Source organism: Ictidomys tridecemlineatus, chromosome 2 (genome assembly GCF_052094955.1).
Source record: "Ictidomys tridecemlineatus isolate mIctTri1 chromosome 2, mIctTri1.hap1, whole genome shotgun sequence".
In the NCBI taxonomy this organism is placed as follows: Eukaryota; Metazoa; Chordata; class Mammalia; order Rodentia; family Sciuridae; genus Ictidomys; species Ictidomys tridecemlineatus.
In genome coordinates this window covers 80,500,213-80,514,810 of record NC_135478.1, presented here as the reverse complement: position 1 = coordinate 80,514,810, position 14,598 = coordinate 80,500,213, and the positions used below count along the sequence as shown (strand labels likewise).

The 14,598-nt window shown below is 44.7% G+C and overlaps 1 protein-coding gene across 2 annotated transcripts; it reads right to left on the bottom strand.

Moving 5' to 3' along the window:
- Positions 1-681: 681 nt before the first annotated feature.
- On the bottom strand, positions 682-14,530 carry LOC144375189 (2'-5'-oligoadenylate synthase-like protein 2). Of its 2 annotated transcripts, XM_078038983.1 has the most exons (6): positions 14,333-14,530; positions 6,700-6,988; positions 5,717-5,892; positions 3,584-3,825; positions 2,988-3,129; positions 682-1,483 (listed from the first exon to the last, which is right to left on the bottom strand). In XM_078038983.1, exons 1-6 carry the CDS (start codon positions 14,528-14,530, stop codon positions 1,001-1,003), a joined length of 1,530 nt encoding a protein of 509 aa, XP_077895109.1. In that variant the 3' UTR covers positions 682-1,000. The 2 variants fall into 2 exon arrangements, with proteins under 2 accessions (XP_077895109.1, XP_077895110.1); XM_078038984.1 differs by lacking the exon at positions 14,333-14,530 and having other exon boundaries at positions 3,584-4,833; positions 6,000-6,834.
- Between the last annotated feature and the right edge of the window lie 68 nt (positions 14,531-14,598).

Sequence of the window (14,598 nt, the reverse complement as noted above, 5' to 3'; positions counted from 1 at the left end):
ACAATGTGGGCTCCAAGATGGCATTGGGACAAGACCCTCATAAAGACAATGGTGAAGGATTCAAACCCATACTTGGGCTCATTCCTTTACTCAGAAAGCATGGGCCAAATGTTTGCACTGGAGAGGGGCCATTCTAGGCCACGGGCACAGGAATAAAGCACAGTTTGTCAGGTTTCACTCGTAGAGGGCGACAGATGAAGGAACACAGGGAGGGTGCCCAGGTACTTCCACAGAAGTCTGATCTGGGTGAGGAGGGGAGGTAAGGGCAAGAGATGCCTTGGCCAGCTGTATGGGGCAGGTGTCAGGGGTTCCCAAACTGCAACACGCATCTTGGAAGGCTTGTGAGACGCGGCCCGCTGGGTGTCACCACCTGAGAATCTGACTCAGGTGAACTTGGGAGAGTTGCTGTGAGTTTTCCTGTCTAGGGAGTTCCCGAGTGCGGCTGGTTCTGCTGGTCTGAGGTCCACAGGTTGAGATTCATTCAATGACTTAGAAGTGTGAGCGTTAAAAGAGGGGAGAGACCCTGGGGATGTGGTGTGACGTGGTAGCTCGCTGGCCTGGCATTCTCGGGGGCACTGGGTTCCATCCTCAGCACCACATACACCTAAAATAGAGATATTGTGTCCACCAAAAATTTAAAAATAAATAAATAAAAGAGGGGAGTCATGAGAGAGGGGAGAGTTGACTCAAAGTGATGACATTTAGTGTTCTGGAATGGCAATTGTGTGGGAACATCTGGTTTGTTTTGAGTGACAAGGCAAATTGAGGGGTAGAGCAAGGGGTAAAAGTCAAGGATCCCGAATGCACAAGCAAAGGAACTTGAACTGCATTCTGAAGGTAATGAGGAGACACCGAAGGCATTTAAACAGGAGAGGGCTATGCACATATTCATATTTAGACTTCAGAAAGTGCAGAGTGGGTAGAAAGGGCTGGGATTGGGGGAAGGGACCCCAGGAGTCTACAGGGTGAGCCGCCTGACCATGGGCAGTCCTAGGGACCTTCAGCTTCTCTTAATGAGCGTGATGGTGTCACAGTCTTCTATGTCCAAGTCTTCAAGCCTGCGGCGATTCCACAGGGTCCGACCCTGGGCTTTCAGTATCTGGTCTTCTACTAAGGGTCCTCCAGCGTCCTCGATTTTCTCTTTCAAGTCACGGATGGTGTCATCAGGGTAGATGGCATAGGGTGTGCTCTGCCCATTAGCATCCTTCACAAAGACCTGGATCTCGGGAGGGATGGTCTCCAGCACGCGGACATTCACCTTAGAGAAGATCCCATAATCGGCCAGAGTCTGTTGGCTGCTGAGCAGTTGCCTCTCTCCCCCGGGCTCCTGGAAGGAGAGACGATACTGACTCTGGGGGCTACTTGCCCTATTTGTCCTCTTGATCTCTGCTTTCATCTTCCAGATGGGACTGTACGGGTTCACCGAGAGCGTCAAAGGCTTCTGACCGGTCTGTTTCACAGTCACCTGGACATCTCTTGCTCTCTGAAAGAGAAGGAGCAACCTAAGAAAGTTCTTGGGTGGACATGGCCATCTTGGCCTCCAAAGCTTCTCCCTTCTAGCTACTGATGATGTAATTTACCAAGATACTCTCAGAAGTCCAAGGAGGGGCTCTTAATAACTATGGGGGACAACAGGGCTCAGACTGTTCCAAGTGAAGGAAACTATTTGGTCCTTCTAGGCTAACAGATCCATTGGGACAAACTCTTGTCTTTTAACTCACCCAAACTCGAGGAACAACTGGTCTCAAAATCACACTCCTGCTACATGGACTATTCAAAGTCTTCACCTGTCGCCTGGTGACAATGTTTAGTATCTCCATGAGCACATCTAAGTGCTGATGTGAGGTTAAGTGATTTAACGTCGAGCTCTGGGAGACATGTTCAAGGGTATTCACTGTGATGGCAAAAGCCTGAAAGCATCTTCGAAATCTGCCCCACGGTACGGGTTACACAAATAAGACTTTTCATTCATTGAACTAGGATGTAGCTGCTGAAAAAAATTCATTGGTTCTGGGCTGGTTTTATGTTCATAGGGCAGTCCTGGTGTAGATCACTTGACCTGGCACAATGAATCTTCCCGATTTCATGCTCAGAAGTGTCTTGATTTTTTTTTTTTTTTGTATGGTTAGGCCTATTGGGTATATATGGGTGGATGGGGGAATGGTCTGTAAGATAATTTAATTTAGTAATGGAATAACCCATTGAATAACAATTCAAGTAAAGTCAAAATGCATCCGGACACAGGTGTGTGCTCGGGGGTCTGTGGTATGTCCATGGCAGTGGATGAAGTGATGGAAGAGTGGGCATTGGGAGGTGGTGTTTCATGAGACAGGGTATTGAGGTGCGCGGGAAACCTACTTTAATTCTATCTCCTTTCCAACAGTTTCCTTTGATTTTGTCTCTCAGGACCCAGGGTCCACTGGACATTCCCAGCCAATGGTGTGCGACTGGGTGATGGCTTCTCTGCAGTGGCTTAGTTATCTGCCTTGCTTCTGGTGCTGTGGGGTTGCTTTTGAGGCCAGACTCAGAATTTCCACGCAGGATACGAAGAGAGGGAATGGTGGCCAGATTTCTCTCCGAGTAGCCGGTTGGGCAAATCGGCCTCCTAGGGGAGCTCATCTTCAGAGTCCTGATCTCTGAACATGGATTCCTACTTAGTGTTAGACACCTGGGTGGGACCAGCTGTGACGACACAGCGATTGTCCTCAGGGGAGTCCCTGTGATCCTTGCTTAATTTTGGGGGAATTATTAAGTCTCTTGTATTAAGAGCAAGAATCCAGGCAGGGCCGATATTTTCCTGCCATTTTACAGGGGAATGAAACGAAGCCCAGACATTCACAGTACAAAGAGAAGAATTCTAGAGCTGATGGGTGGGGATGTCCACATGGGAGAGGGTCGCCTGTCCCACGAAGCCGTGGGTCCTGTGGCAAGAGTTGGGGAGTCTGTGTGGAGACAACCTGAGCCCTGACTTGGAATGGAAGTCCTACCTGGACATGCCAGCCGTGGCCGGGGTCCTCTGTCCTGCAGCAGGCCTTTCTCAGGCAGTAAACAGCCTCTCTGGCCATCAGGTCCCATCCTCTCCCTCTTCCCAGGTTGTTGGTGGGGTCAGCCGGGTCTAGGATAACAGGCCTGGGGGACAACAGGAAAGCAGAGCTCTGTCACACTTAGACCTGATGCACTCATGTTGTGCGTGCTTTGGTGTAGGAAGAACTATCTCTAAGATGAAAGTCTTGGTTTAGGATGACATTTGTAACCCAAGCTGGCCCAATCAGAGTGAATCTCTTGAGATTTTGCTTGGAAGGTTTCCTCTTGTACCAGAAGGTATATGTCTAAAGGAGAAGCCTAGAACTGATGTAACCATAAAGGAATGAACCTGATTTTAATGGTAAAGCCCTGGAAGGGGCAGAGCTGAACAAGTCATAGAAAGGGATTCGGATGACATAGCAAGCACCTAGATCATGCCATACCTGAAGCTTCTTTTACGTTTGGGTTTTCCAGTTGCAAAAGTCCTTTTATTTTAAGAATTATTCCAGTTGGCTTTTCTATTCCTTGAAGTGGAAAGTCAGACAATCAACACACTCACCTGTAGTCCTTCAACTTTTGTTTGATAAAGTTTCTGACGGTCTCATTTTGGAAATCATAGTACTTGGTCCAGTAAATGCAGATATCTTTATAATCTCTGAGGAGTTTCATGACAGCCACAAGCCCTTCGTCCATGTTGAAATTCTCACTTTCGTCTGTACCCCTTTCCCAGGCATAAATGGTCAGTAGCTCCAATGCATATTTTGAAGGCACTGCTTGTCCTCGGTATTTATCTTTCACGTACTGGAGAAGGTATATTGGTTGGTGTGGGGGGAGGAGAGAGGAAAGAGAGAAGGCAGGGGAGAGGGAGAGAGGGAGATTTATTATATAAGATGAGTGATCTTATATGGGCCATCAAGATTTCAATAAAAGAGGAAGTTAGGGTCACTTATGGACCTTCAGGGCCTCTGAAGTCCATTTTATTCATTTGGAATGGATGGAGCAATACACTATATTAAATATAGGAAATAATTGGAGAAAACTAAGTCACACAGACAACAGAAAACAAAATCAGAATAAACTGAAAGGCGAAGGGGAAAGAATAATATCAAATGATCAATTCCTCCAAAATGAAGTTAGACATTCATTGAAAATTTCAATTAGAATCTCAGGGTTGCCTGAAGATTCATATTAGAAGTACACATGCCTGGGAAAAGCCAGTTAATTATGAAAAAAAAAAGCTTGATTATTTGTCATCTTGGATATGTCACATAAAGCAGAGGTAACAAAAGCAGTGTGCTTTGGGCACAGTAATGAACTGAAAGGGTAAAGTTTCTAAGCTGGAAAGCTTGAATTAAAATATAAAAGATTAGGTATTATTGAGTTCCTCTGTTACACCCAGATTCCTGAGATAGTTAAGACAACGCCCTACTGGCCATTCAGCCTAGGGCCCTGTGCAGTTTGTCACAGGGCCTGAACCAATCAGTTTGAATGTGTATCCCGCTTAGGAATGACCGATCACCCCCGCCCGACCTGTTCCTGCCAATGAATGTGCCAATCACGTCTCAGAGTTGTTGTTCAATTTCCCCGCACCTCATGATGATTTGTTCTGATGTATGCAAAGCCCACCGCCCTCTCCAGAAAGTGTACTTAAGCTCTGCTTGACCTCAGCTCTGGGCTCCGGGCTGCTCTCCCTTCTTGAGTGAGCATGGGGCCCCAGCGCGCTGGAATGGATCCCCAATAAATCCCCTTTTGCAAATTGCATGGAGTCAGTCTCTTGCGTGGTCTCTTTCTCCGACGCTCTGCCGGACCCTTACAGAACAAGAGTCAAGTTCATGGAAAAAATGCACTAATGACACTACTACGTAATTCCCCCAATGTCATGTCCAATGGCAAATGCATTTGAGGACGGACTCAAAAGAAAATGATAATATAATTCAACTCGTGATTGTTAGCACAAGTTGTAGTCAGACACTCCTACGCCCAACTCTTAACCCCATGTTAGTTTCGAGTCTGTTTTCTTATCTCCAAAAAGGAGGATAATGAATAATATGTGGGAGCTGCTCTCAATGACCATACCTTCCAGTCCTGGTGCACCAGGCTCTGACCCACCCCTGCATTCCTTGTGGCTGGGGCGGTGACCCACTCAGATAGCAAGGCCAATCTTCTGAGCAGGCAGACGCCTGGAGTTGAGCTACACTTACCTGTTCCTTTGTAATCCTACCCCTTTGCCCTGTTTGGGATAGAATGTTCCATGGAAACTCCCTCTGTGTGTCCCCTTCTCTTGCTCTGCCCTTGGGTGTGGCCTTCCTAGATGTCAGTCACCTGCTGACTGTAGGTTACACAGGACTTCGGTCACACTCTTTCACTTACACTCTTTAACCCGCCTCATATCCTTAGACAGGTTGTTTCTATTTTTTTTTTCTTCTTTAAGAAATTTTAGGCTGGGCGCAGTGGTGCACACCTGTCATCCCAGTGGCTCAGGAGGCTGAGGCAGGAGGATCTCAAGTTCAAAGCCAGCCTCAGCAATGCCGAGGCACTAAACAACTCGACGAGACCCTGTCTCTAAATAAAATACAAAATAGGGCTGGGGATGGGGCTCAGTGGTCAAGGGCCCCTGAGTTTTGATCTCTTATGTGTCAACCTTCCTCTCCCCTTGTCCCACCCCTCCCAGTCCAATGCTGGCTCTTCTCACCTTCAGGTACCAGAACTTTACCAGCCTCAGGAGGTTCTTCAGTTTAAAAGGGCGGCTTTTCACAAAGTGTCTCTGCAACTGGGTGAAGCTTGGCGAGAACTCCCCGGGGTAGCCAGAGGCATTTATTAAACTTTCATAGATTTCTGGCTCTGGTTTAGAGTCTGGGCTAAAGGATCCTGAGGAGAAAAGCACCAAGTCAGGAAAACCTACCTTTAAGATAAGGAAGATGGGGAGAGGATGACCCAGCATAGCAAAGGTGTAAATTATGTCACCCAAGGCTCACCTATGGTGCTACTTCCCCCCTCTTATGCCTCAGTAAGCAGAGGCTAGATGGTGTGGTAGCTCACCCCCAAGTCACATAGATTTTAAATGATTCACATTGGCCAAAGATTGACCGTGTCTCAGGCACTGGGTCAGGCTCATGGGATCCTCAGAACAGCTCACTGAAGTAGTTGATTTAGGTGGAACCATAGGAAACTGCCCCCTTTTGCAGGTCAAACACGGTCAAATAGTGTCAGTTTCCTATGGCTCCACTCAAATTCGATATCATCTCATTTAATAGGTTGGCGTGTTCGGTCTTGGAGCTTTTAAATGATTTGCCCAAGGTCATACGAGTAATAAGTTTGGGAGTCAAAATTTTGTATCGAATGCACTGATTTAAAGATGATTCCAATTTGGTTCTGTGCAACTCCAAGTGCCTTGAATTACTCGCTTGACCTGGTGTTTCCCAGACAGGTGGGAGAGGAATCTTCTTCTTGGGTTGGGCAGGAATTTTATCATTGAGGAGAAATTCTCTTTCCCCAGGCCATATTGGGACAGGACAGCACATGCATTTATAGAAGGACTGAAATCTTCAGGATACGTATAGCTTCAGTGTCCGAAAAAGAACAATTCCATTGGTTTCTACTTCCCCACACCTCTCTCAAGACCAGGGAAAGGGGCCCTGACGAGTTTCTCTGGCCCTGATCCATCGCCATCTTTACCCAGAGCATCAAAAGCTGGGAGCACGTCCATCCGAAAGACATCAGTGCTCTTCCTGCACTGGATCTCTAAGGTCAGGGAACGAGGGATCCTGTTTCCCTCCCTGTGATGGATCACCGTGATGCTGTAGGCCAGGCTTCTGCTACAGCAGTCCAATTTCTCCTCAATGAAGTCAAGAATGTATTTTCGGACCAGTGACTGGTTTTGGAAGCTTGCAAAGCAGCTCAGGAACAGAATCATATCCAGGTCAGATCTGTGGTTCAGAGTTGTCCCTTTTCCTGAGGAGCCACCCTGTGGAGGACAAATGCCAAGCTTTACTTTTCTGCTGAGACTTGTTAACTTTGAGGCTGGGAGTGAAGCCAGAGACACTCATGTTAGGAAGTCTACAGAGACCTCCAGAGGAGCCCTTGGCCTCCTCCCCGGGTTGCAGGGTGAGCATCTCAGTCCCAAACTCAGAAATCTGAGATGCTCTAAAATCTCCAATTTTTAGTCTTGACATTGTACTACCCCCCCCCTGCCCAAAGTGTAAAACTACCTTTAGGCAGCACATATACTGAAGTTAGCTAGGCATGGTAGTGTATGCCTGTAATTCCAGCTTCTCAGGAGGCTGAGGCAGGAGGATCTGAAATTTGAGGCCAGCCTTGTGGCAACTTAGCGAGACCTCAAAATCAAATCTAACAAAGCAGTGGGATATATAGCTCAGTGATAGAGTGCTTTCCTAGCCTGTGCCAAGCCCTGGGTTCAATTCCCTGTTAAAAAAATTAATTTCGGGGGCTGGGGTTGTGGCTCAGCAGTAGAGCACTCGCCTAGCACGTGCGAGGTCCTGGGTTTGATCCTCAGCACCATATAAAAATAAAAAAAAAAATATTGTGTCCAATTACAACTAAAAATAAATATTTAAAAAAATTAATTCCTTTCAGACTAAGTGTATAAAGTATATATGAAACATATATGAATTTCATGTGTAGACTTAGGTCCCATCCCCAACATATCTCCTTATGTATATGCAAATATTCTAAAATCTGGGGGAAAAAAAACATAAAAAAATCCAAAATACTTCTGTTCCCAAGAATTTTCAATATTTAGAGGACAGTCAACTTGTACTACATCTTTTCACTGATTGAGAAAAATTAAATACCTCATGAACATTTTAAAGACATAAAAGAAATGTAAAATTCCAGCCCCCTAATGACCTTTAACTCCCTTCTCCAGAGGTAACCACAGTTACCAGTATTTTATGTGATGTTCCAAATAACTACCCAGGAGCTGGGGATGTGGCTCAGTGGTAGAGCACTTGCCTGGCATGCACGAGGCATGAGGCACTGGGTTCCATCCCCAGCATCAGGGGGGAAAAAAAAAGACCTGCCCTGTCTAACGTGGCAGCCAAAAGCCACATGTGTGTGTTTAAATTTTAATTAATTAAAATGAAATTAAAACTCAGTTCTTCAGTTACATTAGCTTTATTTCAAGTGCTCTATAGCTGCCCAAGATAGTGGCTATTAGATTTGATAACACACATACATTGTATTCTCATTATAGAAAGTTCTCCAGGACAGCTCTGGCTTGATAAACATATTTTTGTGTTTATATTTTGATTATATGCATATTTTGTATTATAAATGTGTATATGTACAATACTTGGTAGGCTTTATTTTGAAATAATTAGATTTATAGGGACCCATAAAGACAGGAGGGGTTGGAGTCTTCCCAATGGTTGTGTCTTATCTAAATAGAGTAGAATAGCAAGACCAGGAAATTGATGTGGATATGACGTATTTAGTTCGGTGAAATTTTGTTATGTGTGTAGATTCCTGTGACCATTGCTGGATCGAGATAGAGAATTATTCCTTCAGTATTAAGATCTTCCTCATGCAGCTTCTATATAATCAAATATGCTTCCCTCCCCTTCACCATCCCTCAACCCTGTAAAACACTAATCTGTTTTCCATTTATATAATCTTGAATGTTTTATACAGTTGTGTTGGTGCAGTGGTGCACACCTGCAATCTCAGGGACGCTAGAGGCTGAGACAGGGGGATGGCAACTCCCAGGCCAGCCTCAGCAACTGAGTTAGACCCTGTCTTAAAATAAAAAATAAAATGGGCCAGGGATGTAGCTCAGTGGCAGAGTACCCCTGCGTTCAATCCCAGTATTGGGGGATATAAAAAAAAAGAATGTTGTATACAGTTGTCCCTTAGTCTCTCAGGGGACTGGTTTTAGCACCCCCTCAGCAATCCAAATCCAAGGATGTTCAAGTCTCTTAATAAAACGGTGTAGTATTTGCATATACCCTATGTAATTCTCCAGTACACTTGAAATCAGCTCTAGTTTACTTATAATCCCTAATATAAGTGCTATGTAAATAGTTGTTATACTGTATCTTTTATTATTTTGTTGCTGTATTGTTTTACTGAATTATTTTTATTATTATATTGTTATTATTTAATCCCTCCTCCAATATATTTAGACCTTTGCATCTGAAAGTTCCACATGTGCAGATTCAACCAACCTTAAGTCAAAAACATTGGAAAAAAAAATATATGTACTTGTAGATGGATAGAGTACTTTATTTATTTATTTATTTATTTATTTTGAGAGAGAATCTTTTTTGTAGATGGACACAACACAATGCCTTTATTTTTATGTGGTGCTGAGAATCGAACCCGGGTCCCACCCATGCTAAGCGAGCACTCTACCGCTGAGCCACAATCCCAGCCCCCTTTATTTATTTTTTATGTGGTGCTGAGATCGACCCCAGCGCCTCCCATGTGTCAGGCAAGTGCTCTACCACTAAGCCACCGTCCCAGCCCTTTTGGCCTACTTTTATAAGCTATCAGTTCACTCTTTACTGTGCAGGGCGAAGTTCTCTGCACAGTAAAGAGTGAACTGATAGCTTATAAAAGTATATGCCTGACTTCTAACTCCTTTGCACAAGTGAGTTCTGTTGAATTTATCCTGTCTACTGTTTTTCTTTCAACAATACATATGAAAGGAAACATTTTCTAGTTATTTACAAATGTTTGAAATGTGCTTATAGTACATTAAGATGAGAATAGTGCTTGCATTTATATGACTTTTGAAGTCACTCATTTTGTAAAATAAGTTTTTGTATTTTCCTATTTTTTGTTACTGTTTTACTTGTGTAATTAAAAAATCATGGAGCAATTTTGACTTAGACACTTATGTGTCCTTGATTTATACATTTCTTTTCTTTTTTTGGTACTGGGGATTGAACCCAGAGGTACTTGACCACTGAGCAACACCCCCAATTTCCCCTTTTCTTTTTAATATATATTTTTTAGTTGTTGATAGACCTTTATTTTTTATTTACATGTGGTGCTGAGAATTGAATCCAGTGCCAGGCAAGTGCCCTAGCGCCCCCATGCCCTTTTTAGTATTTTATTTAGAGACAGGGTCTCACTGAGTTGCTTAGGGCCTTGCTAAGCTGCTGAGGCTGGCTTGGAATTTACAATCCTCCTGCCTCAGCCTCCTGAGCTGCTGGGATTATAGGTGTGGGCCACTGTGTCCAGAAATTTAGATATTTCTTGATCTGAGGACACAGAATAGTAAAAAAAAAAAAAAAGAACAGAAGGATAAGACAGAGGTGGTGATTAAATACAGCAAGAGATGTCCTTGTAAAACTTACTCACGGTCCTAGAAGACTCTCCAGGCCACTAATAGCAGAAAATCAAATGGAATTAGCATATTTGACACTAGAAATATACCACTCTCACCCCAATGATACCAGGAAAAATAGATGCAACTAAGAAAATTTCCTGCTGAAAAAGGTCAATGAAGGAAGAGAGAAAACAAATGTTGAATCATGTGCAAATGTCCCCCTTTCCTCTTAACATAGGATAGAAATGTAATTTAAAAATATGTCCTTGTTGTCATTGCTTGTTTATCAATGTTTATTCAGATAAGATCTTCAGTGTCAGTCGTATTTTATTCTAGGCATTTTCTATGCTGCTCAAAATAGGTGATGCTAATTATTTTAGGGGTGTTTTGACTTTTGGAAAGAGATTGTTGAGAAAGGAAGAGGAAAGATAAAATAACTTTTTTCTTATACAGAGGAATAATCTTCACTTGATGCATATACCTGTAAAGTGGGAAAAGGAACTTCAAGATATGGGTATTTGGGGTAACATAAATGTATATTTCCCATTGAAACAGCACATTTGAACCTGTACAGAGCTTTATTTAGAACGTATATCAAACCACCTTAAGACCCATCCTTAAGAGACTCTTGGCATTTCATTTCTGGTGTTGGTGGGGATTTCCTTTTTTTTTTTTTTTGCAGATCCTGGAAACAAAGATGGGCATATTCAGCTCTGGGGCTGAGGTCCCCTACAGTGAGGTCAGAGTAGGGAGTCCTCAGAGTCCACAAATGCAAAGCTGTATCTTTTAAAGCAACCCCAGGAGCTTGGATTTGTGTTTTGAAGGGCAGGTTGCTGATAACTGTCCTGAATCTTGGGTTTCAGCTCTTTTTTTTTAAAGATTCTTCAAAACTGCCTGTTCTTCCTCCCCAGTGCTACCCTGTCCAGTCATTCCTTTTCCAGGGAAAGCCAATTTACTTCCGTTAACGGGAGATGTCTTTCATTCTAGCAAAATGAACAAAATCTGGACTTATGGTTCCAATGTTGCGGGAAAACAGACTGGCTGAGAAGCAGCCAGCAACACTGAGAGAGGACGAGAACTCCAAACTTATTTTACACCCGCAGGCCCAGAGGAGGAAAAAAAAACAACTTCCAATGCTGAGCCCTGACCCACATTTTCTCACAATATTTAGAGGTTATTTGATATCATCTTAGACCCAGCCTATCACTGGGGCTTTTTCTTCTTCTTTTTTAATTCCTAGTCTAGGTGGCTGAAGGTCTTGTGCAGAGTCTCAGAAACCAATAAGAAGAAAGGGTTCTTCTCACAGTCTGCTACATTTCAAGAGGGAGTAGGCAGACCCTTAGGACAGTTATTTGCAATCCAAAAGGTAGGGACCTGTGGTTAATTGGGCTTCCTGGAAAAAGGCTGAGAGAGGGGAGCAGAACTGACCCCTTCCCCAGGCGTTGGTTTCTTACCATAAGGTTTTTGTAATTTCATTTCATTACCAGGTCTGGTTTTGCCATCACACATAAACACTTTTATTTTAATTTAATTTTATTTTTTTAGTTGTAGATGGACACAATACCTTTATTTAGTTTTTTTATGTGGTGCTGGGGATGGATCCCAGTGCCTCACTGTAAGGATGGCCTTAGGCCTGAGCCTAAGCAACTCCATTTTAAAACTCCAGTTTGAAACCTGCAGTCTCACCAGGCCACCCCTACGGTGCACAAACAAGTCACTTCTCCCCACAAACTCAGAGTGATGTCTCTGTCACACATCCTTGCCCCATAAGGGGGAGAGGCAAGAAAATCAGGGTGGGGGGGCTGTGGATGTGGCTCAAGTGGTAGCACGCTCGCCTGGCATGCGTGCGGCCCGGGTTCGATCCTCAGCACCACATACCAACAAAGATGTTGTGTCCGCCGAAAACTAAAAAATAAATATTAAAAATTCTCAAAAAAAAAAAAAAAAAAGAAAAGAAAATCAGGGTGGGGACCCCGAGACCAGATGCTTTAACCTCAGGGTGAATGATATCACTGAGAAACTGGTGGCAGCTGATAGGGATTTTGAAAGGGTGGTCAGAAGCCCCAGAATCCAGTATAAATGGAGGAGCAAATGACCAGACATTCAGCCAGCCCACACTGATGCCCTCAGGCTGGAGCTGGACTGACACCCCCCCTCTCCTCCTCTGCCTGATCCTTTTCGTTGCTCTCTCTGCTCTTGAACTCTATAGCCACATCTTGACCCTGGTGAGAGCTGCAACTTCTCCCTACAACCCTCTCCTCAGCCGGCCATCAGCGCCACCCTGGGAGAAGCCTGCCTGGGTCCCTGACCTGACCCCCGGGGTCTGAGTAAGTGGGCATCTGCTGGACTCGGAGCCTGAGGCTTGAGACTTTGGATCTGGCCCTTGAGCTCAGCATGCAGAGGGAATGTCTGTCACGGGCCTGTCATGATTAAGTGTGTTTGCAGTGCTTAGACCTAATCTAGAAATGTTTGTTGTGGATGGATTCTGTCGATGGCAGTGCCCAGCATTAAGGATTGTCATTTTCTTGATTAAAAACCTAAGAGTGAAATTGTATTGAGCGATTTGAGTGAATAAAGCATTGAAAAGGGCAGAGAGTGTGGACATTCTTTATTCCACCCCTAGAGTGCATAAGGTGCACCATTTGCCCATCGTGACACTCACGTGTGCTAGGCAAGTGCTCTACCACTGAGCCACAACCCCAGCCCACACATACACTTTTAATAAGATCCCAATGTTAAAAGTTGGATTAAAATATGGTACTTTCTTAAGATAAACTAGCCTTATAAATAGATGTTGGATTGTAGGCTCAGTTCTTGAAAACCCACTGAATTTATCAAGTACCTCCCTCTGGTATTACCTGATTGGTAGGTAGTTTCTAACATGACCAATCAGTACCATTTTAGAAGAAAAATATAGATTTTTATTGTGTGACTTTGGAAGTAAAGTGGGATTTCTTTTTTAATATTTACTTTTGAGTTTTGAGGTGGACACAATATCTTTATTTTCTTTTTATGTGGTGCTGAGAATCGAACCCAGTGCCTGACGCATGCTAGGCGAGTGCTCTACCACTTGAGCCACAGTCCCCAGCCCCAGGGATTTCTTAAACAAGAAGCAAAAAGCATAAATTTTATAAAGACCTGATATCTATGTTCCATCTGACTCCTTGGCATTCAGAGACTGAAAACCAAATCATCATCATCAATCACTCTTCAGCTTTGTAGAATAATTTACTGTGTTAAGAGCATCTTTCCATGCTCTATTCCATTTATTGCACGTAAGAAACCTAGGTTAAGAGGAGATGAAGTGGCACTGTTGCCAAAAGCTTGATCCTTGCACCCAATGCCAATAGAGGGACACTTTTGAGAAAAAGGAAAAAGAGGGTTGATTGTTTTGCTAGAAAAGGAGAAACACAGGGGACCTCTGTCCCAAAGGCTGATTCTGCCCATGGGGGGGGAGGGAGGAAGGGTGGAAAGAGGGGAAGGGGAGGGGGAGGGGGAAGGGGAGGGGGGGAGGGGGAAGGGGAGGGAGGAAGGGGAGGGGGGAGGGGGAGGGGGAGGGGGAGGGGGAGGGGGAGGGGAGAGGGGGGAGGGGGAGGGGGAGGGGGGAGGGGGAGGGGGGAGGGGGAGGGGGAGGGGGGAGGAGGAAGTGGGGGAGGTTTAAAGAGGTGATTGCAAAGGTTACCTTCCATGGGTTCTCTGTGAAGTTGTAATTTGCTTGTTAATTTGGGAGCTAGGCATTTCTGAGATCTTCTAGTGCCATCCCCCAAAGTCTGGATGACTTCGTTCCTATGGTGGGTGGGTGCTCAGGGGCAGATAAGTCTGCTTAACTAGGGGAAGAAAGGTAATCCTGTTTCCCTTGAGATTAGGGAGGGGCAGGGAGAGAGGAAGAGAAAGAAGCATGTTCTTTTAAATAAGTTGCAGTGGCCGAGCAGCAAGGGCTACTACATTCAAAGCATGGAGTGGAAAGGTCTCACAGGGCAGAGCTGGGATTTGAACCCTAGGACCCCAAGTGCTCACCTTCACCACCTTCAGCACCCTGACTTCTTGTCCCAGAAACAACTTATCTTGGAAGCACTGATCCCGAAAGAACCGCTCCATTCTTTGCCAGACATCCTTCGATTCTTCCTTCCAATCCTCCTGGGGCTGAAGGCTGTGCTTCAGTAAGGCGTCCAGCCTGTCCCCAGGGGTCTCATACAGGTCCGGGGAGGGATTCATCTCTGCAGGGCTAGGATGCCCCTTGCAATATATTCTTGGTGCTCCTGCTAGCCCAAGAGCTGCACAGC